Genomic DNA, 26,347 nt, shown 5'->3' on the forward strand with positions numbered 1-26,347 from the left:
TATCATTCTCTTTTCTCCTACTTGCAATTCAATCAATGCTCTAAATTACTTTTTTTAAAAAAGGAGTAATAATATGTCAACTATAATGGTTGGAGATTTGGACCAAGTCTAGCATAAGTTGAACCTATATTGATTGAGGTATTACTTTTTCTTGTAATGAGTGACATGGAAACAAGTAGACATTGATTACTAGGATAATAAGTGGTTTTATTAACAATATTATTATTAACAAGTCTTAATTTCATTTGTTGATTAAAGACTTTAACTACTCATTCATGGGATACTTTAATAATCTTTTTTTATTGATACGGGGAAGGTCTTTTCTCCTTTCATTTTCTAAGCAATGATACCCTACTAAATTGACATGTATTCTATTAATTTTACTCAAATCACCAAATTTAGCCTTAATGGAATGTACTAACATTTAGTAATAGAACATTAAAATAATTTTGAAATCATAATTTGAACTATATAATGCATAATGTAATTTATAGTTTTTAACGATGATATTCCTAATGAATATAATATGTTTATGTTATTAACAAGAATTGTCTTTTTTAAAAAAAAATCATATATATGCTCCAAAAGTGGATATGCATTTTTACAAAAACAAAGAAAACAAGGTGGTACAATATTTCCAGCTCAATTCGAGCAAAATTATGTTTGTATTCACTTAAATGGCTAAGAACACAATGTTCAATCTGGCATATGCATTGGAATTCACACAATTTGATAAATTATTTTTGTTTAAAAAAAAAAAATATGCACAATAGAAGATATATAATATGCTATAACACATAAACACTTTGATTATCTATTATTTCATTGAAGCAACATGATTATGGTATGCTTTCATGGTGCATATAGTTTTGCAAACCATTTTCATATTGCCAATTAGTAGTACTTCGATTCATTTTGCTAAACCTTTATATAAAAAATAATATTTTATTTTAATTGTCTATTTCAATAAATCAAAATAGTTTTAATATTATTATTTTCATATTACCCTCACTATAAAATCATCAGATAAAATAGTAAAATCGAAAAATTTATAGTTTCAAAGCATCACCAATAAATTTAATTTGATGAAATGTTCTTCTAATTAAAATTTTATAAAAAGATATATCGGATCAATTAGGACCAAGTAACAAAATGAAGGGACCGGGGGGCTAAAATAATTAGCCTTATGAGAAGAACTCACGTTTGTTTTTGTTTCGTACAAGATATTATTGAGACGAATAGTTCAAAGACATACTATACTATTTTTAAACAATCAACTAGGCAGCTAAAGAATATTTCCTGCAATAATTATTTTAATTAATCAAATCTATTTGTATGTATTTGTGTATTGTAACTTGTGATAAAAATATCAGAACAAAGTAAATTATTTCGCGTAAATAACATGAAGGTATAAAAAAGCTAAGAGTTTAAGGTTCATGTAGTATATATATAGAATTTTCACACTATTAAATCACCCTTTTAAGCAATTATAATTAACTCAATTCATGTTATGTTAAAATCTTATGATAATTAGCGGGAATACCTAGGTTTTGTAAAAACTATCAAAAAATATATTCCTTCTATCTCAATTTGTATGACAGTTTGTAATCAATAATTTACGCATGAAATTTTAAAAAAAAAATTAAAATGAAATTTATATATTTGTAAACTACGTAAAAAGTACTATAAATCATACTAATTAAAATTTATGAAAAATTTATGCTCAAAAATAAACTTAATTGATACTTGAAATCTGAAAGATGACATATAAAATGATACAGAATAATATAAATTTCAAGTTTTTAAATTAGCATCCACGCATCAGATGTGTAATTAAATTCAAAATAAATTAGGAGTAAAGACCAGGTTATTTATGTGTGTTACGGGGAATGATGACCCAGTAATTTTATGCCAAATGTCATCTACTTTGACATTTTCCTAGCTAATTTACTTCCTTTAATATATAATTTGTCTAATCTAAAGTTTAGTCCAACGACCAAGACAAAATTGACCATGCCAAAACACTACCGTGTGCTAAGTGTCTTTCCTAAAAACTTTTTGATAGATTAAAAGAATAAATCAATTTTCTACGTTCAACTCATATATCATAATTTTTCCACATGCTTTATAAAAATAATTATTTAAAAAGTTCTTATCGTTTTTAAATTGAGGTAAAATAAGAATTTTGTATGTAAAATAATAAATAATTTTGTTGTAACTATTTTAATAAATTACCACAGATATTTTGATATGATTGAAGTAATTCGTGATAATCCACATTTGTTGCTGTTTGATAAATGTGGTGTTGCCTGTCTCCTTCATAATATATGTTCTCATATACAGACTTTTTTTTCTTTAAAAGAGACATTTTGTAGTTTTCTTTTGTATTTCCTCATTAAAAAGGATAAAGAAAGAATCTATGGATTGTGCGCATATAGATTAAAATAAGTGTATTTTTAATTTATGATTAAATAATAAATATTATTATAAACATTTTTATTACTTAGATAAATACTAAGAGAGTTGGTGTGAACGGATATGAGCGGTGGATAAACATAAGATTTGGTAGAAAATGTTGCTTGTTAAACTTGTTTTTTTCTAATTTTACTAATGAAGTCATTTTCTTTAGAAAAAAACTTACTTTCTAAAAAAAAATATTACTCCCTCTATTTTATTTTATCTGAGTTAGTTTGACTCGATACGAAACATAAGAAAAAAAGAAAAACTTTTAAAATTTGTGCTCTAATGACTGATAGAAATTTGTGTGATCACAAATCATTTTATTGAGGATGTGTTTGGTATGAAGGAAAATATTTTTCAAAAAATATTTTTCAATTTTCTCATGTTTGGTTGAGTTAAATATTTTTCAGATCAATTCATTTTCTCAAATTTAAGAAAAATAACCTCCCTTCAAAACTTATATTAAAACATTTTCCTTTCATGCCAAACACCCCCCAGGGTAAAACAAATATTTTAAAATTAAATTATTACTTAATATAAAAATATGTCATTTATTTTGAGATTGACTAAACTGAAAAGTACATCATATAAATTGAGACGAAGAAAGTATTTAAAAACTCAACCGAATTGAACATGAAAAAATATCAATACTAAACACGCCTAAAATGTCAATTTTTAAAATTTTCCTCTTTTTCCAAAGAAAAAATACCGGTCACACAAACCCATGTGCAACATTTTAGCTAAAGGTCTCCCCGTTTACTTTTGTAATATAGGGGAGGTATCGTCTAACACGATCCAAAAAAAAAATAACTAATTAAAATGGCAGCTATGGATAATTATAACTCATACAATGTTAGAAAATGCTATAAAAATGGATGGTCAAAAGTGTAAAATTTAATAACATAGGATCCAAAAAATTGGGTGACAATTTATGAAGATATTAGGAAATTTATGTGTTCCTTTAAAAATGTAGACATTGTACATATTTTTAAATCTTGAAATAACATGCTATAGCATAATTTAGACAAATTTAATGTTCTGTTTTGTTATATAAGATTGTTTGAATTTCTGTTATTCCTAGTTGAATTGTAATTGATTATATATAATCATATAACCCTTTGAGTCCATTATGCATTAATATGGCCAAATTTGTTGGTTGTCAAACCAAACAGAAGTAATAAAAATGCAAAATTAAGGTACTCGAAAATAATACTAAAAGATAAAAGGTAGATGGTACACCCTTAAAATTGCTTAGCTATCTGCTTCTTTCGTCTCATATTAATTTATTACTTTATTAATAATAGTTATTTAATAGTATTTTCTTTGTTTCTAATTAATTATTTATATATTTTTTTTTATATCTGTATCTATTTACTTGTTCTTTTTAACAAAATAAAAAAGGACAATAATTTTTTTGTTAATATACCCTTATTTGATTCTAGAAAATTTATAGTACTACTAAGTTGTAATGCATGTTTTTTGAAACCAGAAAATACATTTATTATATTTGGGAAGTTGCATAATCTTTTAAGTTAAGGGTAAAATTATAACTAACCTATGATAATAATTGGTGTCTTAATATGTGTGTCACTTCTAAAGTGGACAATTAAATAGGGACAGAGGAAATATTAGTTGTCTACCAGACTAAAATTAAGAAAATATTAATTAATTTTGTCTATATGACTCTCACAATTAATCTTTTTCTTATTTATGATTTCTTAATAATATATTTATAAAAATGAAAAATTATCAACTAATATGAAATGAAAGGCGTACATTTTTGTCTCATAAAAAACTTTCTTCACTGAATACAAATCAAAAGTTCAATTTTTGAATGATAATTCATCCATTTGTGAAAGGGAGGTTTGCTTCCAGGCAATTTCTTAGAAAGTGGTGGACTAATCACAAGTCACAACTGTGACAAGAAAAAATCAAATTAATTACAAAAATGACATCTACATATGTGACTGAGTTAGAATTGCACTTTGGAAAAAATCCTCTCATATTATCCTTTCACCTTTAGTTTATGTGTCATAAATTTTTTTTAAATGAAAATGAATATTTACATTTTATAATTTTAAATATGTTACTCTCTCCGTTCGGCAGATATATTAGAAATAGATGGTCAAAATTAATTATCAATTTGAATAATTAAGAAATAATTCGTCACTTTTTTCTAAATTTACTCTTAATGATAGTGTAGTTCAATTGAAAAGTTAGGTAGACTTTTTGATATTTTTGATATAGTAGGTTATATTAATCAAATTATACCTTGTATTAAAGTTTCCTTCAGAGTCCTTACCATGACAAATTATTATGCTAAAAATAATTTTCACTTAAACTTATTCATTTTAGCATACCAAGAGAAAACCAATCATTTTCCCTTATTAACTAGTATTAACACTGATAAATTGCTCTTTTTAAAATTATTTTTCAAGTTTTTTAAAATGATAATAGTCATTGCTATTGTGATAAACTATGCACTTCATTTCTGTCCTAAAATAAATATTACTTTAGCAAAAACAATTTATCCCAAATAAGTGTCACTTATAAATTCTAAGATAAAAATTAATGTCTTTCTAAATTTATGCTAAAATTTTATTTTCTAGTGGAGTTCAACTTTCATGAGACATTTATAAAATAGGAATAATCTAGTAAACTACATAGTGTATTCATTTTCATTTCTTGATAAATATGATTATTGTTAAAGTGACTTTCATTTTTGAATGAGAAAGTAAAAATGAATAAGAAGATATAAATATAAAAAGTGACATTCTTTGAAAATAAATAAAATTAAATCTCTTTTTAATAATTAGTATCTTCTACAATAACATTTTAATATAACAATTGAATATTTTAATAAAATAATTAATTTTGATAGTATACTTCTTACGATAATATTTCATTATAACAATTTAAAAAAATAGAAATAAATAATATGGTTAAAGAGATGATTGACTCTAACAACTTGTAACTTTGGAGGTACGCATAAGGCAGAAAAGGAAATTGCAGGTTTTGGATATATTCTTTTATGAATATTTAATTTGATCACCACATTTTGTGGGATTTTCGTGCGTTGACTGCAAAAACTAAGTCAACCTTGACAAAAAAAAGACTAGACTTTTGATCATAAGAAATGGGAGATACAATGATGCAATTTTCAAATTAAAATACTCAACTATACAATTCAATTTTTAAATAAATAGACAACTGTTCCCAAGTAAAATTAGATTAAATATTTAAGTAGTTGTGTCTGACTATGTCCACAAAATCTTGCAGAACAATTTCATTAATATCAAAAGGATTAATGAATAATTAATGCAATACAATAAATAATTTTTATAGTAACTTGTCTGAAATTATTAATTTTATCGATAACATGCTAAGGTTCTTCATTCAAAGTAAAATTTTTTGAAATATTAAAAAAATATAAGTTTCATATTTCATTTGAATGAAAATTTGAAAATCAAAAACTCGAACAAATTTCTAGTCAAAAATACTTCATTTATTTTATCAGATACTATTTCTTTAGAATAGATTAATATATAGCACCTCTAAACTTTTCATTTAGTCTGTAAGAGCGCCTATATATATTTGGGTAATACTTTATTTCCTCTCAAACTTAAAAAGTATACTGCTAATATTGGCAAGGAAATGGACAAAACATGGGGATTTTTAATTTTTGTTATGGAAGATGACAATTGGAAAAAAGTTTGACTCACAATTATTCACATGGCTAATTTTTGAGTGGCTCTAGTTGATCGATTCCTTAGTTTTCAAGTTGGACATGTCGTTGATCTTGAATTTCGAAGATACTTAAAATAAATTTTTTGAATAACTTGATAACAAATAATAAAATTTAAAGAATATTTTTAATTTAAAAAATTAAACTAGTAGAAAAAATAGAATCAGAAATATATTAGAAATAATATACAAAATATTTTTTTTAAAGAACAAATTCGAGCCCACTGAATACACAGTATCTCCTTGAGGAAATTAGTCCCCTCAAATATATGAGGTTAATGGAATACATCCTCTCACGATCTTACTCACCGGTGTATCGTTACCTAAAATCACAGTGTCAGCAAACCACTCAACAACAATAAAGTACATTTAAACTACTAGACTTCGTAGTAGTAGAAGAAGTCAAGAAAATTCATTTTTATTTAAATAAGAGGAACTCTCTCAATTTATAGAAAACAAAGGGTAGTGTGAAAAAGTTTCTATTGTTCATTACCGAGAAGGTCACAATCTTTCGGAAAGATCAAAACCTTTTAGAAAAGTCACAACTTTTTTTAATAAAAATTACTACTTTTCATAAAAGTCGCAACTCTTCATTTTTCATTCACACATTTTCTAAATCCAACAGTATTACACTACTTATAATGGTCACACGATTGAGAATATAGGCCTTCTACCATTCAATAAAAGTTGTTATTATACGTTTAACTAGTACTTAAAAAGTCATTTCAAATAGAAGTGGTAAAATTATTCATGATATCGAAGGCTTTTATAGCATGAAAAATTTTGAATTTCGATTTTTTTTAAAAATAAATTATTATATTTGTTTGAATCTCATGTTCGTGAAAGAAGTCTAATTTCTCTCTTTCCCGTAAGAACATTATGTACATAATAAATTTGTTCGAGTTACAAATAAAATGAAAATGATGCTAATTAACTCAGCAACCTCTTATTCAATTCCTCATCTCTATGAGTCAAGAAAGATCTCATTATCACATAAGTCTGGTCAAAATTGAAGAAGGAAAAGTAATTCAATAATTATATAGCTTATTATAGTACAAGTTTGAATGATGTTATTTATATATGTGGAATTAATCCCATATGAAGGCCTGCTATTAAATTAAGGGGTCTCAATATTAGATAGATTTGTTCATCACACATTTTTGGATTTATATAAATGTCATTTACCTAGTTTTGATCGTCCTTTGTCAATTTGCACAAACACCATTTTCGGTCACAGCTCACCTAAGTCACCATGTGTCATTTATGAACAAAGTTTAAGCAATATATTAATTGCTGATGGAGACAAATCTAAAGTTTTGTGTAGATGGGGTGCAATGAAAATGCGGGTGAAAAATATATACGATTAAATCTTTTCATATCAATGTCATTTGTTGGGATATTTTTTCTAATACTATAGCGTAATAATGTTACCAAAAGAATTACTTAGTAATATCATATAAATTAGAACGACATAAAAACCAGTTAAAAAGAATCTTATCATTGTTATAGACTAATAGTGTATATTTGTTATAGATGCAACAATAATATTTACCATAATATATTTAGTGTAATGATACAAATAAAATTACGTACACAACCTTGTTCCTATTTTGTAAAAGTAGAGAAAATGTTTATGATAGATCCTCGACCTGAGTAAGCATGTCAAAAATGTGTATGATACCAAAGAAGTCGAGATGAAAACAACTAAGAAGAGAGAACAAGTAGCAACAACAAGAGATTAATATGGAAACAGAGGCAAAGGAAACAACAAAAACTACGACCAGAACTAGACAACATTCAATTAACTACCAACCTTTCTCGACTTTCATGTCTTTCTATCTAAATTTATGTCCTTGATAAGTTGCACATATATGTTAATTACCTCTCTAAAAATTTTCTTCAACAGACTACCAATTACGGTATATAAAATACTACAATTTTTATGAACATATAGTTTTAAAATGTATAATGAATTCAGAGTTAAATTATTTAAAAATTAAAGACAAGAAGTTGAAATTATTCTGAATTGAACATGAGTGTTGAGATTAAATATATTAAGAAAAAGAAAAGAGAGAGGTGAAAAGGCAATAACATACAGTTGGTTCTAACTAAAAGTGTTACTAAATCTCTTTAATTTTCAAAGCTGCTTAACTAAGTACAATTAGCAAAAAAAAAAACCTTTTCAAAAAGCTTCTTTTGTTTACCTACACAAAACTAAAAGCATCCATATCTTATATTATTATATGGTCCTATTTCAACTAATGTATAGAAAAGTTATAAAGTGATGATACTTTATACACAAGCTAAGCAAATGTTTTTTTGGCCCAAAACATAAAACATAGAGAAAAAGACAAAGCCTAAAAGTGAGTTTTTTTTTTTTTTGTGGCAATCGGCGCACCCATACCAAACCTCATGCCTTTATGTCCCAAACTTTTTGGCTTCTGTCATCTTTGCTAGTGACATCAAACACTAGGAATCAACAACAATAATCTTAAAATATGAGTTTAATATTTTTATTTATTGGGTCAATCTATTAGAAAATTAAATAGAAAAAATAAACAATATATTTTAAATTAAGTGTCTCACATATTTAGGTATGTTTATTATACTTTTTTTTTCTTAACCATCACGATTCAATCGTCGTGCTCCATATGTGTTAATTAGAAAACAAACACTTTGCATTTTATAAAGATATAATTGTATATAATAGTAAACTAATAATCTAAAATAAATAGAGTAGCTACGATTTGATTTAATTGTATTCCATAGCAAACGTTAGCCAAAGTTTGTCAGTCGCCTCTCTTCCAAAAATCTCGATCGCCACTCTCCCTCTGTTCGCCTCTCTCGCTTTATACACAGAAGTGTATAAATTGAGTTTCTATTTTGTATAAAGCGAGAGAAAATTGTATATTCACATGCAAAAATATATATCTTCGTGCTATACACTTAATAATACAATTTACAATCATTTTACTTCAATTTGATTGTAGATAAATGCAAATTTTATACAAATATTGCAGCGCAAAAGGCCAACGAATTATACAATTGCGAATTATACAATTGCAGTGAAATACAATTTTCTCTAGCTTTATACAACAGAAGTGTATATATTGTGTTTCTGTTTTTGTATAAAGCGAGAGAAAAACATATATCTTCTTCCTATACACTTATAATTATGCAATATACATACATTTTACTTCGATTCAATTGTATGCAAAATAAATTTTATACAAATATTGCAGCGAAATACGCAGCGAATTATATAATTGTGCATTATACAATAGGATAGCGAATTATACAATTGCAGCGAAATAGGCCAGCGAATTATATAATTGTATATGCATAGCGAATTATACAGTTTTATATTTGCTATGGAGCACAATTATGCAAACTTTGCTATAACATATAAGTATGAATTTTTTATTTGCTATATGTGAAAGTTGTCATTTTGTAAACCAAGTTCACTTAACCGTCCAATGGGCCAAGAAAGCAGAGGAAGTCGTAGCCCAGTGATATTATCTGATGGACCAAAGCCTCGAGAAAGATGACTAAATACTCTTTTCTATAGACATTCATATTTGAAGCTTAAAACACTTTTATATATCATATTACTATTATTTATCAATTAACAAATTTAACAAAATAAATAAGATCTTTGTACATATTCAATATAAACTCATCAAGTTATAGATGTATCACGTACTTCAGATTAGTAAAAATATTATAACATAAGAATCATTTTACGTAATTGAATCATTCGAGAGAAAAAAAAACACACAAAAATAACCATTTAAATACCTTAACAAATATAGCAAAATCAACAATAGAAATACATATGATATATGGAGAGAAATTTTAAAAATAAGAGATATGAGATGAATATCAGTTTTTTGGGAGAAAATTATATGGAGAGAGTGTGAATAATTTCTTTTCCTTTTTAAGAATAGGAAGACTAATTATGGATAGTAAGATGCTAATTAATAGCAATAATTCTCGAAATTGATTCAGTCTTTTACGATACAGTAAATACAAGATAAAATAAATAAATTCAATTTAATATTAATTAATTTAAATCTATTATCACCCGTAATTAATTTGTTATATTACAAATTATTAATAAGTAGATGTATATGATGTAATAAAGATTCTTATATCTATAGGTAGATTAATTATCCCTATATTAATTTGTTAATCATCTTAATTATAATTTTAATTAATTATCACTCATAACCAACATTGAGTGATAATTATGTAAAATGACCTTCATAAGACGTTGTTCTAAAATTTTTAGTCCTGTTTGTTTTATTTATTTTCTTGAAATATAGCATTCACTCCTAAAAATTCTTTAGGCAAAACATTGTTCTGTATTGAACATAGGTTAATTTTGTCTATCGAATAGAAGTTATAGATATCTCAATAACTAAAACTATGGAATGAACAAATAAGAACTCACAATTTCCTTTTTAAAAATTTAAATAGAAAATATTTAATTAAAATATTTTATTAGATGTCGTGTGTGTTTCAGGTCGTCAGTGGAGGCATTATAAATCGGCGCGTCTTCAGGGCCCGTGAAACTAATCGTAGTGCACCCGCCTTGAAATAGCGGGACTCAATGGATACAGCTAATCGGGTTTGCAAAGCGATATCCAAAAATCACGATAAAAAAGAAAGATAAAAAGAAGAAGAAGTTGTATTGTTTCATCAAAACAAAACTTAATAACTATTCCAAAAATAATAATTATAAAAATTTCCAATTTTAAAATAACTAATTTTAAAATAAGTTCTCTCCTGGCGAAATAAAACCTAAAAAGATAGTTGTATATTAAGCCGTAGAAAGCTGAAATAACCAGCCGATCACCTGAATCTCCTCATATTACGTCTTCCTCATCCAAATTACAGCGACTAGATTATGTGGTTGTTTTTATGGTGTGTAATACCAAATTTTAATTTTATATGCCCTGGTAGCATATATCAAAATTCAAAATTAATGTGTAATCTACTCCAGCATCTCGATTAGGTTATCGAGTTTGTAAATGTTTACTATACTAATTTTAATTTTCTACTTTAATGTTTTATTATTTTCACCGTTTGAACATATATGAGACATCTCTAATAAGCATATATTAGGGCCCCGTGAAACTAATCGTAGTGCACCCGCCTTGAAATAGCGGGACTCAATGGATACAGCTAATCGGGTTTGAAAAGCGATATCCAAAAATCACGGTAAAAAAGAAAGAAAAAAAAAGAAGAAGTGTGATAGAGACTTTTTATATTAACGGAGGGATTCTAACCATTTCTTTTTTTATTTAGAGTTTTATTCTCAAAGCTCTAGTTTGACGGAAAATAAGTTGTTTATAAATTAATTATTCAAAATTATGATTTAAAAACAACATTATAATCAATTATTTTACAATTCAAATTAAACACAAAAAAAAAAAATCATATCAAAATTAATTAATATTTTATCCCTCGGGTCTCCTACACGGCTAGGTTGAATATATGGCTTATGGGGCACACAAAGCAATGGAGTAGTGGCGTGCATCATTTAATAATGAAAAGTTGAGCCAAAAAGAAGAGATACAAACAGAATATTCACCTTTAAAAATATGGCATATTTAAGGAAGATTTGATAAAGAAGGAGGAGTAGAATTTACATTTTCTATATTGATCGGTCCCTATTTTACTAGTGAATATAATGTTGTTTGTTTTTATAAGTTGACGCGTGATGCTTTGTTTAAGAAGCAAGTAGGGAGGGACCCCAAATTCACTTGCAAGTTGATTAGTGAATTGTGATGTTTGACAATCTGGATATATTGAAACCTTATAAGTTATCTATCGTCTAATCAATGAAATGATTTTTTTCTTCTTCAAGCCTGTCGTAGAATTTCTTTTTTCATGAAAACTAACACGTTCTTGCCTTTGGGATTAGGACTGTTCAAAATTGAATCAAAATTATCGATTTTGAACGAAATTCTTTTATTAATTTATCAATATTGAAATTTATTAACGGTTTTGATTTTTTTTAATTAGGTTATCGATTTTTAATGGTTTAAGTATAAATTCGCTAGATATATATATTTGTCGGGTTTTAAAATTGAAATATGTATTTTATTTGTCTAAATTAATAGATTGTAACTGCTTTCCCTAATTAGAGAAGTAATTAAGAATTTTCACAATACATGGAGATTTAATTGTGAAAATTTAAATGAATTGAATTCCTTGATATAAGATGGAAAATTAAGTAATTTATCCATATTTGATTAATTTCATTTTATTATTCTTTGAAATAATAAATTTATTAGTACTACTAATAGAGGCAAAAACATGTATATCCCGGTCATGTAATTTGATTGATTACATTTTATGAAATCTTAAAATAACAAATTCATTACTTAATTTTTATATATATATATAAAAAAAATAGGGTAGACCGCTGTAGATTCCAATATCTGCCGTAACAGTAGCTAACGATTAGATCTATAGATTCCAATTTCTGCAGTAACACCTACAATAAGCAACAATGGCGGCAGTGATCGAGCACAAGTCTTACGCTAGAGTTGGACTGCTTGGAAACCCTAGCGATGTTTATTTTGGGAACACTATATCCTTCAGCCTCGGGAATTTTTGGGCTTCTGTTCGTTTGGAACCTTCTATAGATCTCGTCATTGTTCCTCATCCTTCTCACGATCTCGTCCAATTCAATTCAATTTCTCACCTGGTATTCTATCTTATACTTCTCCTTTATTCATCTGTTTTACTTATACTGTTTTCGGTTATCAGGATATATTAGAATTATTGACATGCCAATGCGTTTATACTTTGGGATGCGTTTATCAGGATATATAATTGATGTTTAATTAATCATTGATTAGCCAATTCTGATTGGTATTTTCATAATCAAGATCAGAAATTTAACACTTTTTTTTTAGTTCTATGTGGATTCTCTTGCAGGTTGATTGAATTTGACTTAACACTTGGCTGTAGGTGAACAGGTTGCAGAATGAGGGGTACTATGGAGGGGTTCGTTTACTTATGGCAATCGTTAAAATATTTCACAACTATTGCAAAGAGAGCAACATCACCTTACATGATGGGAATTTCACTCTCTCGTATGACACTAACATTCCCCGCCAGGTAGAACCTAACATTGCAAGATTTATCTGCCCTTCGATAGATAAGTTATGTGGATTGGAATCACGTTAGCTAATTGTTGTTAAACTCTTACTAAACGTTCTTTGACTTGAAACTGCTCAAATATAGAGTGAGCTTCTGTTTATATGGTCCTATTGTTTGGTTTTGGAAATGTCTTTTCGTAGGTTTACAATTTATCTAAAATGTCTTAGTCGAGTAAAATAATTCTTTAATTTCAACCAGGCACAATCAAAACCTACATCTCGGACGTTGAAACTTTACATACTACCTTCTGGATTTTAGCTATGCAAATAAATTAGGAGTGAAATACATGCTTGTTTCAATCATAACTGACATTACATCACACTACTTCATGATCATGATCTGAATATGGCATTGCTATATGATGAATAAGATAAATAAAAGATTTGATTTATCTCATGTTGAAAAAGTTTGATTAACATATCAAATACTTTCCACATCTCAGACAGGGCTTTCAGGTTCTAGTGCAATCGTAAGTGCTGCACTGAGTTGCCTTCTTGATTTTTACAAAGTCAGACATCTCATCAAAGTTGAGGTAAGGCCGAACCTTGTCCTTAATGCAGAGAAGGAACTTGGAATTGTTGCAGGTCTTCAAGATAGAGTGGCCCAGGTGTATGGAGGCGTTGTATATATGGTGTGTATGTGTGATACTCTTTTTTATCTTTGACAAGTAGCTTGTAGTTGTAAAGTAAATATTGCATGTTCATCTTTAAACCTTTATTTTGCAGGACTTTGACAAGAATCACATGGATGAATTAGGTCATGGCATATATACACCCATGGATGTTGATCTTCTCCCACCTCTTTATCTGATCTATGCAGAAAATCCCAGTGATTCTGGAAAGGTTTGAACTTAATGTGCAGAATATGAGTGAAAAATCTCTGTTGTCTGGCCAAAGATTCTATAGATGAGTGTTATTTGCTTAGCCATGCAATGGGTTAGAATATTACATTTTGGTTTTCACTTCACACTAAGAATTAGACAACGAGTATTGATGTAGGCTTATAGTCCACGGGGCAGCCCCTTTATTTTCAGTAATTATTTAACAGGGTAACCTCTTATATGATTCCAGTATTTATTGAATATTTTCCAGACAATGGATGACATAACAATTGCAGCAGTTTCTCAAGGAATTGTGAATATCAGTGTCCGGATTAACTTTGTCACTAATAGTTACTTTGTTGACAGTAGTTACAAAATATAGATGATACTTTTTTTTCAAATGCAGGTACATAGTACAGTTCGACAAAGATGGTTAGATGGTGATAAATTTATAAGATCAACCATTGAAGAGGTTGCAAATATAGCTGTGGAGGGACGGAAAGCTCTTCTTGAGAAGGACTACAATAAGTTAGCAGCCCTCATGAATCACAATTTTGACTTGAGAAGGTAATATACATGCTTAGTTTAATGAGGGTTACATTTGTTAATATCTTTTATGTGCTTCGTGGCGTCCCCAACACCTATTTGATAGTGTCATGTGTCATGACCTGCCACCTTACCCTTCAAATTTTGCACTGGAAGAGGGGACGAAGAACCTAAAGTTGTGGAGAGGTCAGTGGAAGACTCTAGAATAACTTAGAAGATATCGTAGAAAGCTTTAGAATTCTCTAGACTAGTAGAGAATTCTAGAGCATGGACTAAAGTATAAATAAGAGTGATATGTGAAGTAAATATTATTTACTAGGTCCTAGGAAGTAGTATAAATAGAAGGGTCTCTCATTTGGAAGGCTTCCAAGAAGCAAGCAATCACTCAAGTTGTAAATAATGTTTCGAGCAATACAAAACCTTCTTATAAAACTCTCTTGTCTTTCTTTTCATTCTCTTAGCGACCTTAAGTGTAAATGACTTACTTGAGCTTACAAGACCTTGAAAGATTAGTGAGTAAGTAGTCGAGTGCTGGCTTTAGTGAGACTCTCTTAGTCCATGACAATATCATGACCCATTTGTTTTCATGTTATTACTTGTAACAATTTCATGTGCTGTCACAATGCACTTTTACCTCCCTTTTGCATCTTATTTCATGGTGTTATGATATACTCAAATATTGCTAAGATTTTATCACAGAAAGCAGGTAATATGATATGCAAATGGAATACTTTAATATTGTGGGTCTACTATGTAGGCGTATGTTTGGAGATAATGCCCTTGGAGCTATGAATATAGAGATGGTTGAAATCGCTCGAAAGGTAGGTGCTGCTTCCAAGTTCACAGGAAGTGGTGGGGCTGTGGTTGTGTACTGTCCGGATGGAACTTCACAAGTGAAGCAGCTGGAGGACGCATGCCACAAAGCTGGTTTCACTTTTCAACCAATTAAAGTTATGCCTTCGTTTCTAAACGAAACTGATCTTCAAACTCTGAAATCAAAGTGAAAATGATGATCTGCTTTCAAATATGTCGAGAGTCCTCTTTATTCTTTATTTCTTTCACCTTTCATTGGCATATGCTAAGCGCTTTTCACCAAGTATGTAGCGACCATTGAAAGAAATGCTAGTATAGATAGTTTTAGTTACAATTGTTTTGCTGCTATTGTAATGCATTTCGAGAAGCGCTTACTTTACAGTTTTAGCGTAAACCGTCATTAGATTCACATATTTTAACTCCAATTGTGTGATGCCAATTATAATTACTACTAAATCTGTTACTTCTAGCTTGCTGTAGTTGTTGGTAAATTGCCGACAAAAATTTCCCTTTTTAGTGGAAAATGAAATGTTTGATTTCATTATTGCCATAAAATATTGAAGGTTTAGCGACAATTGTTGAAATTAACACTACATATTCAGGGCAAATATATACCAGACAAAATAGAACAACAAAGGGGTTCTGAAAACAGGTACGCAAATCATCGAGAAAGTCGAAGAAAGTTATTAAAGGCGAATAGAAAAATGAAACATCTGAGCAAACAAAAATAGGAAAATATAGCCCAAAATTTATGAAAACTAAATCACCAAGAAATCTAACTCCTCTTTATCCATATAGCAGTAGAATACTGATTACACCAAAAAGCTTAACACCTCTCATTCTAATTATTTTTTCAATATGGAAACGACAAAACATATCTTGATAAGCAATGAAAGTGCTATTATAAATACTATGACCTCAATCACAACAATTAGCAAGTGAGAAACTCAGCGCTGAATGGCGACAACTGAACTTGGGATAACACAGTAGACTCTGCACTAACCAGTAGGATCTGTAATTTGGCAAAGAAGTACTTTGAAAAGAATATATGGAGCACTTTTCATGGAACTATCAACCTCATCCTCCTTTACGTACTTAAAGAAAAATTGACAAGACTGTCAAAAATATTCAGGTGAACACGGAAAAGATGTTAAACATTACAAAGATGTTACACAACCACATCTCACTCCTTTCCAACAACAGAGGATTCCTGAATCTAAGTGGTCATTCCCATCATTTGAAGCGGGAAGGTCCAAGAAGAATATATACAAAACAAACTCAAACTAAGAAACTGAATAAAGGTAACAAGCCCGAAGACACATCGACGTAATTTTTCCCTGGTAAAGTTCTCTTGCAGAACTTAATCTGAACACAGGGAAGAAATAAGTTCACCAGGTGTGTGTGCCCAGATCGGGAGGTCCAAAACTGACTGTTTCATTTTTTCTTCTTGTGCAGTCCAGACAGCTTCAACAACATCACAAAGTTTTGATATGTTGCCAATTACAGCCTCCTGTGCTTCAACCTGTACCAAGTAATTCATAATAAAAATGGAATTTAGCACTTTCAAGTTTAAACGTTGCCTAAAGGCAATAACTTGCTTTGATCACAGAAGTGTCACAAGGATAGAAAAGTAGACAATAAAGGGAGTTAGCAGACTTTGTCATTTTGGTTAGCTGGACAATTCCATATTTCTGCTATAACGACTAAGTCTGTGATTCATTATCATCTAAGGGCTCCGATTAGTTCAAGGAAAGGATATTTGACCAAAACAATAAGTTCAACGAAAGGATAAGAAGTCTTAGCAAGGGGAGGGAAGCAGAATGAATTCTGGTAAATTTCATATCTCGCTCTCTTTTCTTCTCTCTCTCTCTTTCTTTATTCTTCCTGCCCTAAAGTACAATTTCCCAAATCACAGGCAATTCAATGGTGATAATAGAGGGAGATTGAAGGCGTATAGTAGATTTGTCTATTACTAATTGATTGTAATAATTAGTCACATTTCATTCCAAACTTAGTTTAGTATTGTCGTTGTTGCTGTAATCCCGATTGACTGTGGAATGGAATTGAATTTACTGTTTGAACCTTATCATGAATTTGAGCTCATTACGTTTGGTACCAGACCATTGATATTAACCCGTGTATCGATGACAGGCTGAAGCTACACGATTGTAGCAACAGGAGGAAAATCTCTGGGAACTGAAGAGTCAGCTTCAGAACTATATGGGGAGCAACTGACACGAACTTGGAGGAACTGAAGATGATGATTGAGGACTCCCAGACCTCATTAGCAAGGATGAGTGGAAGGATCAATGGCTATCTAGCAAATCCGAAGAAGGCCCTCGCAGAGGAGGGAGCTACTAGCAGGGGTGATGGAATACTGCCAAGGCCAAGGGGGGTCGCAATTGATGACAGTCCCTATGATTCTGTCCCCAGCAGATGAGGTAACTCACAATTTTCACATGGATTTTAGTTCTCAGTTTTCGAGGTTGAGGATCATAGAACGTGGGTAAGGAGGTATCAAAGGCATTTTAACTCCTATAATATTGAAGATGGTGATAAAAAATTGGAAGCTGTCAACCTGCATTTGGAAGGAAGGGCTGAGGCTCGGTATTTCTCTTGCACACTCCCTTGCAGCAACATCCGATGGTTTGAGTTTTGTAGAGAAGTGGTCTGGAGATTTTAGGATAAAAAACAGGACTCTACAGTGGAGAAGACAAGCTAAGTCAAACCACCATTGGAGAGCCTTCCTTGAGAAGTTTGAGGACAGAGGATTTGTAACCCAAATGTGCCAGAGGATCACTTACTGTCAAGTTTCATTGGTGGACTGAAGGAAGGGGTGAAAAATCTGGAACCTGTTTCACTATCCCACACAGCAAAGTTTGCCAAATGGCAAGAGAAGATGGTGGAGGCCATTGCAAGGAGGAATCAAAGGGTAAACAGTAAGGGGCCTTATAACTAACCATCGGCGCACTGGTTGAATGAAGAGAGTGGAAGGATCTGACAAGCCAGAATACAGGGCACACCAGGGGCTTATTGAAGATGTGGAGAAAGTTACCATCCTTGCTATGTTTGCAAGGGCAAGCAATTGAATCTCCTCATTGCTGATGAACAAGGAGTAGAGGAATTTCCATTGGAGAGCACAATAGAAGGGGAGGAAGCACCTGCCCTATCTCTCTCTCACACGCTTTCTTTTCTTCTCTCTCTTCTCTATTCTTCTTGCCCTAAATTACAATTTCCCAAATCCCAGGTAACTCAAAGGTAATAATCAAGGGTGATTAAAGCAGTTGTGTTGATTGCCATTTTCATTCCAAACTTAACATTGTTGCTATAATAATGAATTACAATGGAATCAAATTTAAAACTGTAAATCATACCTGAGTAAGGAGCTGATCAACAAGGGGTTGGCAAGTCGGATCCGATGACATGACCGGCGGGTTGAATGATAGAGTGTCCCTTTCTTGATAAGGGTTTGGCTGACTTTTCTGCATTTCACTCAATGTTGTTGATAAAAGTTCCCACTGGTTGATCTCGTTTTGGTATCTCTCTTTGATTTTCATGAGCACCTTTTTCTTCCTTTGCAGTCGATTCTTCTCCTCAACTGCCGGATCTTTTAGCTTCGGAGCAGCGGTTGGGTTAAGATGAAACTTCTTCCGACGCTTGTAGACGAAGCCATCCTCGTTAACGAGCTCCAGTTCGTCTTCGTTTGCCCAATCCCCTGCCGCCATCGACTGAAATTCAAAATAAAATTGCAATAGCAGTTGCACTCCTCTTTGAAAGAGTAAAGCGCAGACCTATCACTGGAGTATTTTAGGAGTTGTGAAAATAATACGAAAAATCACCAATCAATGAATAATTGATTTATGTCATTTTTCTGAATTTTTATTCAACTGTATAATCGTTTCGAATTCTCGGAATAATTCTTTAATTTATGAAATTTTTTTTAATCGAATTAAATAAGCTATGTGTATATATTAAATGTAGAGGAGAAAGAGAGGGAATAATTTAGAATTAAGGGTAAAATAAAATGGTTCATATTATATTTTTTAATGGGTCGGGTTAGGTGGGTGGATCACTAAATAGTATTTTTTATTTTTTTAAAAAATTTTGATTTGTTATATAAACAATTAACGTAAATAAATTTTAATTTAAAAAGTAATTTAATAGATTGAGTGACTTGAGGAAAAAATAAATAGTTGAGTCACTTTTGAGTTAAAATTCAAAGTTGAGTCACTTTTTGAGAAATGTATGGATAATTGAATACTTTTAAGGAAAAATTGAAAGTTGAGTGACTTTTTGAGAGAAAGTATGGGTGGAATCCCCCGAGAAGAGTTAGAATGACCGTTCCCGCTCCTTCGGCGATACCAAACAAATGACTATTTGAATCGGGGTTTTGAGCACAAAGATTAGTTGAATGACCATCTAAAGTATTAACTCGGAGATAAACTGATTTTGGAAGAACTATTTTCATATGTCCATGATACATTATTGGGCAACTTTTACATATAGCAAATAAAAAATTCATATTTGTATGCTAGCAAACTTTGCATAATTGCGCTGCATAGCAAACATAAAACTGTATAATTTGCTATACATATACAATTGTATAATTCGCTGGCCTAAATTGTATAATTCGCTGGCCTATTTCGCTGCAATTGTATAATTTGTTTTGCATACAGTTGAATCGAATTAAAATGTATATATATTGCATAATTATAAGTGTATAGCAAGAAAATATATGTTTTTCTCGCTTTATACTAAAACAGAAACACAATATATACACTTCTGTTGTATAAAACTAGAGAAAATTGTATTTCACTGCAATTGTATAATTCACAATTGTATAATCCGTTGGCTTTTTTCTCTGCAATACTTGAAGTAAAATGTTTGTAAATTGTATAATTAAGTGTATAACACGAAGATATACATTTTTGCATGTGTATATACAATTTTCTCTTGCTTTATACAAAACAGAAACAGAATTATACACTTCTGTGTATAAAGCGAGAGAGGCAAGAGAGAATGGAGAGTGGCGAGCGAGATTTTTGGGAGAGAAACGCTGACAATTTTTAGCTAATGTTTGCTATGGAGCACAATTAAATCAAACCCTAGCTATTCCATTTAATTTAGGTTATTAATTTGCTATTATATACAATTTTCCCTATATTTAATCAGTACAAATAAAATTTTTCCATTTTTAATTTTATCTCATCAAAAAGGCCCATACATCACATCACCAGACTTATTTGCCAGAACAACATAAATCTCTCTAACGAACCAAATCTTTACTCATACAACATTATCTGCCAAATCATTCCAGAAATTCTTAATCAATCAATACAACATAATCACGAAAATTTTTTATTTTTAAAGTTTGAAGATCCCGTTACATATTATACCTCGAGAAGTAGTATGTTTTAGTGGTGTGGGTTGAAGGTTTTTACCAAGAAAGAGGAACGATACTGTCACTGCAAGTCGCCAAAAATGGCGAAGTCAGTAGTAATTCCTCGCATGTCTCTCATCTTCCTCCGCTCCAAATCCATCTCTCAGCCACGCACCGTCTTCTTTCCCTCAATGCTCAATTCCCTTTTGCTCAAATCCCATTCACTTCACTTTTTCTCTACAACTTCAACCCCATACCCACTTCAATACGAAATGATAATCTCCCGCCCTGCAAACCCACCTTCACCAACCCTAAAATCTCGCCAACAACGCTTCCTTCCCAAGTCAAAACCTAATGATTCAGAACCCCTACCCGGTTCAGAACTTGGGTTCGACGATTGGGTCGACAGAAAATTGAATTTGAAATCTTCTTCTCCACAAGCCGAACCGCAGCCTGAAGAACCCAATTCGGGTATTATGGAAATGGATAAAGGGAAAAGGAAATATTACAATAAGAGAAGGAAAAGAATGTTTGGTGGGTCGGATTCAGAGGATGAGAATAACAGGGACAAGGATAATGAGCTTGTTGAGTTGAAGCAGGAAGTTGTGGAGCTACCTACATTACACAAGAAGGAAGAAGAGTTGTACTTTTATGACAATTTTGCTTATCCTTGGGAGAAGGATAAGCATTATAAGATGGTTTATCAATTGGAGAAGAAGTTTTTTCCTGATCAGGGTTTTGATAAGGCTTTTCTTGATCCTGGGCAGTCAAATGAGAATGTAAACAGGAGTAAAAAGAAATTGGGGAAGAAGGAAAATTTAATAGAAAAAGATATTGATGGTGGGGATGGTAAAAGTTTGATCTTTTTCGAAGAGGAAGAAAAAAGCGTCAGCTCTGAAACTAAGAAGGAAGCTAAAGTTGATGTAGCGGAAAAGAAAGTGGAAGATTTCTTCAAGTGTTTGAAGAAAGTTCCAAATAAGGAAAATGGTGTTGTTAGTGCTGAGCCATTTCTAGCGACAAGGAGTACAGGGCTTCCTCCTAAATGGGATAGTCCGGGTGGGACAGTTGTATTAGTAAACAAACCAAAAGGTGAGTTTGAGCTCCTAATTGGTATAACACTTGGATTTATCTTGCAAAAGATGATCATATTTTAGATGTTGACGTGATTCTGAAGAATTAAAGTAAGTGTGTTAAGTTCTCATGTGAAGTCAAAGTTAGGTGTTTTGAGTTTCTAACTGAAACAAGAAGCATTACAAGTAGAGATGCTGAATGCAATTCTTGCTTTAGAAGTTTGAGTACATTTGGTTGTTTAATTTTTAAATGAGAGGTGTACACTCTGGGAGTCGTATAGTCAGAAATAAATTAAATTTGTTTGGGAGTGTATGGGTAATTAATGAAAACTGCTCAAGCAACTCGTATGTTTTAGTGTTGTGCTCACAAAGCTCATAAAGGACTTTTACGTTCTTAGGCAAAAATACATTCGCATAAAAACAGAATTAGTATGGAATTAGGATTACATTGGGTATGTTGTTGTTGTGTTGATTGCCTTTTATTATCCAACATTGTAAATTCAAACAATGATTTGGACACTCTTGCATGAATTTTGTTATAAAAGCTTGGTTTCCTTCTTTCTTTTGTAACTAGTGTCTGAATTGCCTTACAGGTTGGACTTCTTTTACTGTTTGTGGAAAGTTGCGTCGCTTAACAAAAGTGAAAAAGGTATATCTTTCCTAAGAACAATGTAGGGACTATTTGATATGGTCTTGGAGAAGCAGTATGCAAACTCGCTTTAAAAATATTTCAGGATAAGCTTTTTATGGTAATCTTTTGTATTTGAAGGTGCATTAGCACGTCAGTCTTAGGAAGAAGAATGCAAGTTAAAATTATTTGGATGAATGTTTTCACTTTAACTTTGAGTCTGTACTTTGGTTATATCCATGCTGATTAATAGAACTCTTACATTAAAAAGTAGGAGCTTGAATAAAGTTTTGATTTTTGTCTGTAGATTTACTATTTTGATTTTCTTCTAAGATATCCATTCCTAATGTAAGATACTGAAATCTTAGAATTCTAACATGAGTATCAATTCCCTTCATCAAGTTTTCTTTATTCTTTTTGGTGTTGGACCCTCCATTAAATCTAGTCTGCTAGCCAGAAGACTTTATTCAGTAAAGTTAGAGCTGTGGAGTATGGGCTTAAGAAGATGCTGGGCATATAGAAAAAAAGAGTATCTAGAAAATTTTGGGGAATTAGGGTACATTTCTAAGCATTTTGTTACCTCCTCCACCAAATTTTTATTTTAAATTGAAGACCTTCAAACAAACTTCTGTTTCTAAAAAAATTGTGCCACTCTATCAGGAGGGGGCAGGTTTTTATGTCTTATTCATTTGATTTGATTGGGGGTTTTATGCTTATGTTCACGTGGTTGGGGGCATTTTTCACTTTCTGACTTAATACAAACTGCACTGAGGCATTTCATGCTTACCAGCTTCTCGTTCAATGTAATCTTTTGCAGGTTGGCCATGCTGGAACACTTGATCCTATGGCAACTGGATTATTGATTGTATGTGTTGGTAAATCTACAAAGATCGTTGACAGGTAATAAGGTTTTAGATGATTAAACTGAGGGAGATTTCAGGGGTTCCTAAAATTTCATGAGACTTTCTTCCTGCTAATTTCCCTCTGTCTTAAGAGAACTTATCCATGTCTATGGGAAGTTATGTAATAACTTAAGTTGAATTGTTCTTGGCAGCTATCAGGGTATGACTAAGGGCTACAGTGGGATCTTCCGTTTGGGAGAAGCCACCTCTACCTGGGATGCAGATTCCCCGGTATTTAGTTGTTTTTTTTGAAGTTATATTTCTTCAGATAAATCTGGAATGTGTGGCTTATTTCACCCACACGAAAGTCTCATTTAATCATCAGCAACACAAATTAAGATGGAAAGATGAGAAATTTCGTGATAAAGCCATCATGAATAAAGTCTACACACTCACACTAGTTGATGTTACATAAACAGGATCTAGTTATTTGTTTACCCCAGGTTTCATCTTACCTATGAATTTTGGATTTTGCAATGTTCAGGTTATTCAACGAGAGCCATGGGAGCATATCAAGGATGAGGACATAAAGAAAACGGCAGCATCCTTTTTTGGAGAGATATGGCAAGTCCCTCCGATGTTCTCAGCAATCAAAGTAAGTTTATTTTTGTTGCAGCACTTCCGATCGTCCAATTTTTTATTTTGCTGAACATGTAGTGTGCCTCTGCATATTTTGATAATGTACCGAATTATTACATCACTTCCTTACCCTGGAGAATAGAATTAGTGATACCAAATTAACACTTCCTCAAACAATTCATTCTTAAAGTTTTCAACATGCTTAATTGTATTGAAGTCATGTTGTTTATCGATCTCATGAAAAGAAAGCGTGTTGAATCAACTTCAGCTATATCTCAAGTCCATGTAATGCAGAGATATTGCTGCTGATACTAATTGTGATTGGACATAAGCTTAAATAGAAGAGCATGCTGATTTAGAAAAGCTAGGTGCTACTTCTGTAGTCTGTAATCGCTTGAGTGGTATTTTATCTTTTCTTTTGTAGGTTCTTAAGCTCTTTCAATTTTTGTCAGCGTCATCAGAATTTCTCTTGGGTGACCAAGGTATGAATGGGATTCGGTATACTGTTTTACACTTCTGCTTATTAGACTCCTGTCTACTTATGATAGGTTGGTGGTGAAAAGATGTATGATAAAGCAAGAAGAGGAGAAAGCATCGAACTTGCACCAAGAAGGATTTCAATTTTCGAATTTGACGTGAAGCGGAGTTTAGATGACAGGTTATCTTGTTAAGATCTTCTTGTACTAATCTTGTACCATATGGATGCTCAACTCTTGAGAACTCATATCTATGTGGGTAGTGTGTGTGTGTAACAGTGTGTGAGTTAAAAGCTCTAGCCAAGGTTCTCTCAAGTGTCTAACATTCCTTGGGTGCTCCCAAAGTGTCTTACCATCCCTCTATACTGCATTGAATACTTTAGTGCTAGTTGTACACTGAAGCATGTTTATATTTGAAACGCACTTTCATGTGAAGCATGTTATATCCCATCCAGTTACTCTCGAGGGAATCTGAGTATTTCTTGAAGCTCATGAATATCTATATGTCAGACATTCTTTCATGTGAAGCAGTATAATACATATTGGGACAGAAATGCTTATAATTTACTTGTCTTGATGAGCAAGTACTTTTGTTGCTGAAGGTTGTCACTCCACTATAGTTGGCTTATCACTTCGTGAAATCATATTGAAGATATTTCTTTTCCCCTTCTTTTTTTATTGGCAGACAGAATGTGATTTTCCGAGTAAGATGCTCAAAAGGTACCTATGTCCGATCACTTTGTGCAGACTTCGGGAAAGCTCTTGGCAGGTACCATATAAAGATAATATTTGTTTTAATACTTTAAGGTTTTCCTTTTGTGGTAGATGATGAGAAATGACAAATCTCTCGGTGATGCATAATTCCTTTTTAATTCTTAATGTTCTTATAAGTGGATTCAAACCCAAGCTGAAATTTTATCATGCAGTTGTGCTCACTTGACAGCTCTGCGACGAGATTCAATTGGTAAGACACTGTTATTTTGAATTCGGTTATTTATAGTTAGTCCTGAAAGTCTAGCTTGTCATGTTTACATACGAGAGGTCTGCATTGCTGCCTGTGAGCAGATCGTAGTCAGGGTTTACAACAATGTTATTGTAGTATTAGAGAATGTTGCCTGAATCTTGCTCCTAATAACATGGCAAGAACACCATTATATGCCTTTTATCTGAAGTAGTCTTGAATTCCACAAGCCAAATCAATCCTGATTCCTTCAAGTACTTGTTCAGTAGCTCATTGTGCTCTCTTTACCTCACAGGAGAGTATACAGCGGATGATGCTTGGGAATTTAAAGAATTGGAAGAGGCAATCACCAAAGGATATTTGTAAGATTTTTTTGAGGTTCCATGGGACAGAGTTATCCAGTACATGTCTGTGCTGGTAAGAAGCTGCAGGTATCAGCGGAATAGTCTGGGTGCCAACAAGCTGGCTTGCACACCACCATTGAAGAAGAAACAGTTGTTGGAAATTCCACATTTTTGGTGGCAATTGGAGATCTATACATACTTATCTTCTGTCTAGCTACTTCAACAAAGGGACAGTAGTTTTTTCACCTTCTCCTCCACATTACCTCTTTCCTTGTGGGCGAAAAGTGTTGTGATGGAACCTTTATAACATATAGATTAGGAAGAACTGTAATATATCTTTGTCTTTCAGTCATTGCTGGTAATCTGGCACAACTCAAAGTGTCAAGTGCCATGAAAAATACATATTTTTATCTGTTATTAGATCAGTTCTGTTAACTCAAAGCAAGCA

At 31.5% G+C, this 26,347-nt stretch overlaps 3 protein-coding genes across 5 annotated transcripts; 2 read left to right on the top strand and 1 right to left on the bottom strand.

Annotated features, from left to right (window-relative positions):
• Positions 1-12,539: 12,539 nt before the first annotated feature.
• On the top strand, positions 12,540-16,028 carry LOC101260589 (glucuronokinase 1). Its single transcript, XM_004231792.5, has 6 exons — positions 12,540-12,922; positions 13,189-13,338; positions 13,823-14,011; positions 14,106-14,222; positions 14,607-14,767; positions 15,504-16,028. Exons 1-6 carry the CDS (start codon positions 12,725-12,727, stop codon positions 15,748-15,750), a joined length of 1,062 nt encoding a protein of 353 aa, XP_004231840.1. The 5' UTR covers positions 12,540-12,724; the 3' UTR covers positions 15,751-16,028.
• A 588-nt stretch (positions 16,029-16,616) lies between these two features.
• Positions 16,617-19,551, bottom strand: LOC101260287 (uncharacterized). Its single transcript, XM_004231791.5, has 2 exons — positions 18,934-19,551; positions 16,617-17,081 (listed from the first exon to the last, which is right to left on the bottom strand). The coding sequence occupies exons 1-2, from the start codon at positions 19,282-19,284 to the stop codon at positions 16,920-16,922; spliced, it is 513 nt and encodes a 170-aa protein (XP_004231839.1). The 5' UTR covers positions 19,285-19,551; the 3' UTR covers positions 16,617-16,919.
• Positions 19,500-26,340, top strand: LOC101259995 (uncharacterized). 3 transcript variants are annotated; one of them, XR_003245791.2, is made up of 9 exons: positions 19,500-22,028; positions 22,603-22,658; positions 23,455-23,537; positions 23,692-23,770; positions 24,024-24,134; positions 24,543-24,776; positions 25,280-25,363; positions 25,521-25,558; positions 25,851-26,340. XR_003245791.2 is itself a non-coding variant. In XM_004231790.5 (9 exons), exons 1-9 carry the CDS (start codon positions 21,041-21,043, stop codon positions 25,919-25,921), a joined length of 1,620 nt encoding a protein of 539 aa, XP_004231838.1. In that variant the 5' UTR covers positions 19,500-21,040; the 3' UTR covers positions 25,922-26,340. The 3 variants fall into 3 exon arrangements, 2 of the variants coding, with proteins under 2 accessions (XP_004231838.1, XP_069150714.1); XM_004231790.5 differs by having other exon boundaries at positions 24,667-24,776; XM_069294613.1 differs by lacking the exons at positions 25,280-25,363; positions 25,521-25,558; positions 25,851-26,340 and having other exon boundaries at positions 24,543-24,600; positions 24,646-24,697.
• Positions 26,341-26,347: the final 7 nt, after the last annotated feature.

This window comes from Solanum lycopersicum, chromosome 2 (assembly GCF_036512215.1).
Source record: "Solanum lycopersicum chromosome 2, SLM_r2.1".
Lineage (NCBI taxonomy): Eukaryota > Viridiplantae > Streptophyta > Magnoliopsida > Solanales > Solanaceae > Solanum > Solanum lycopersicum.

Bases quoted from the DNA above. Each gene is read 5' to 3' on its own strand.
- LOC101260589 (XM_004231792.5), top strand. From the start codon at position 12,725: ATGGCGGCAGTGATCGAGCACAAGTCTTACGCTAGAGTTGGACTGCTT. The intron at 14,012-14,105 runs GTGTGTATGTGT...TTTATTTTGCAG, and splicing joins ATGGAGGCGTTGTATATATG to GACTTTGACAAGAATCACAT. The intron at 14,768-15,503 runs GTAATATACATG...TCTACTATGTAG, and splicing joins CACAATTTTGACTTGAGAAG to GCGTATGTTTGGAGATAATG.
- LOC101260287 (XM_004231791.5), bottom strand. From the start codon at position 19,284: ATGGCGGCAGGGGATTGGGCAAACGAAGACGAACTGGAGCTCGTTAAC. The intron at 17,082-18,933 runs GTATGATTTACA...TACTTGGTACAG, and splicing joins TTGATCAGCTCCTTACTCAG to GTTGAAGCACAGGAGGCTGT.
- LOC101259995 (XM_004231790.5), top strand. From the start codon at position 21,041: ATGGCGAAGTCAGTAGTAATTCCTCGCATGTCTCTCATCTTCCTCCGC. The intron at 22,029-22,602 runs GTGAGTTTGAGC...ATTGCCTTACAG, and splicing joins ATTAGTAAACAAACCAAAAG to GTTGGACTTCTTTTACTGTT. The intron at 24,777-25,279 runs GTTATCTTGTTA...TTTTATTGGCAG, and splicing joins AAGCGGAGTTTAGATGACAG to ACAGAATGTGATTTTCCGAG.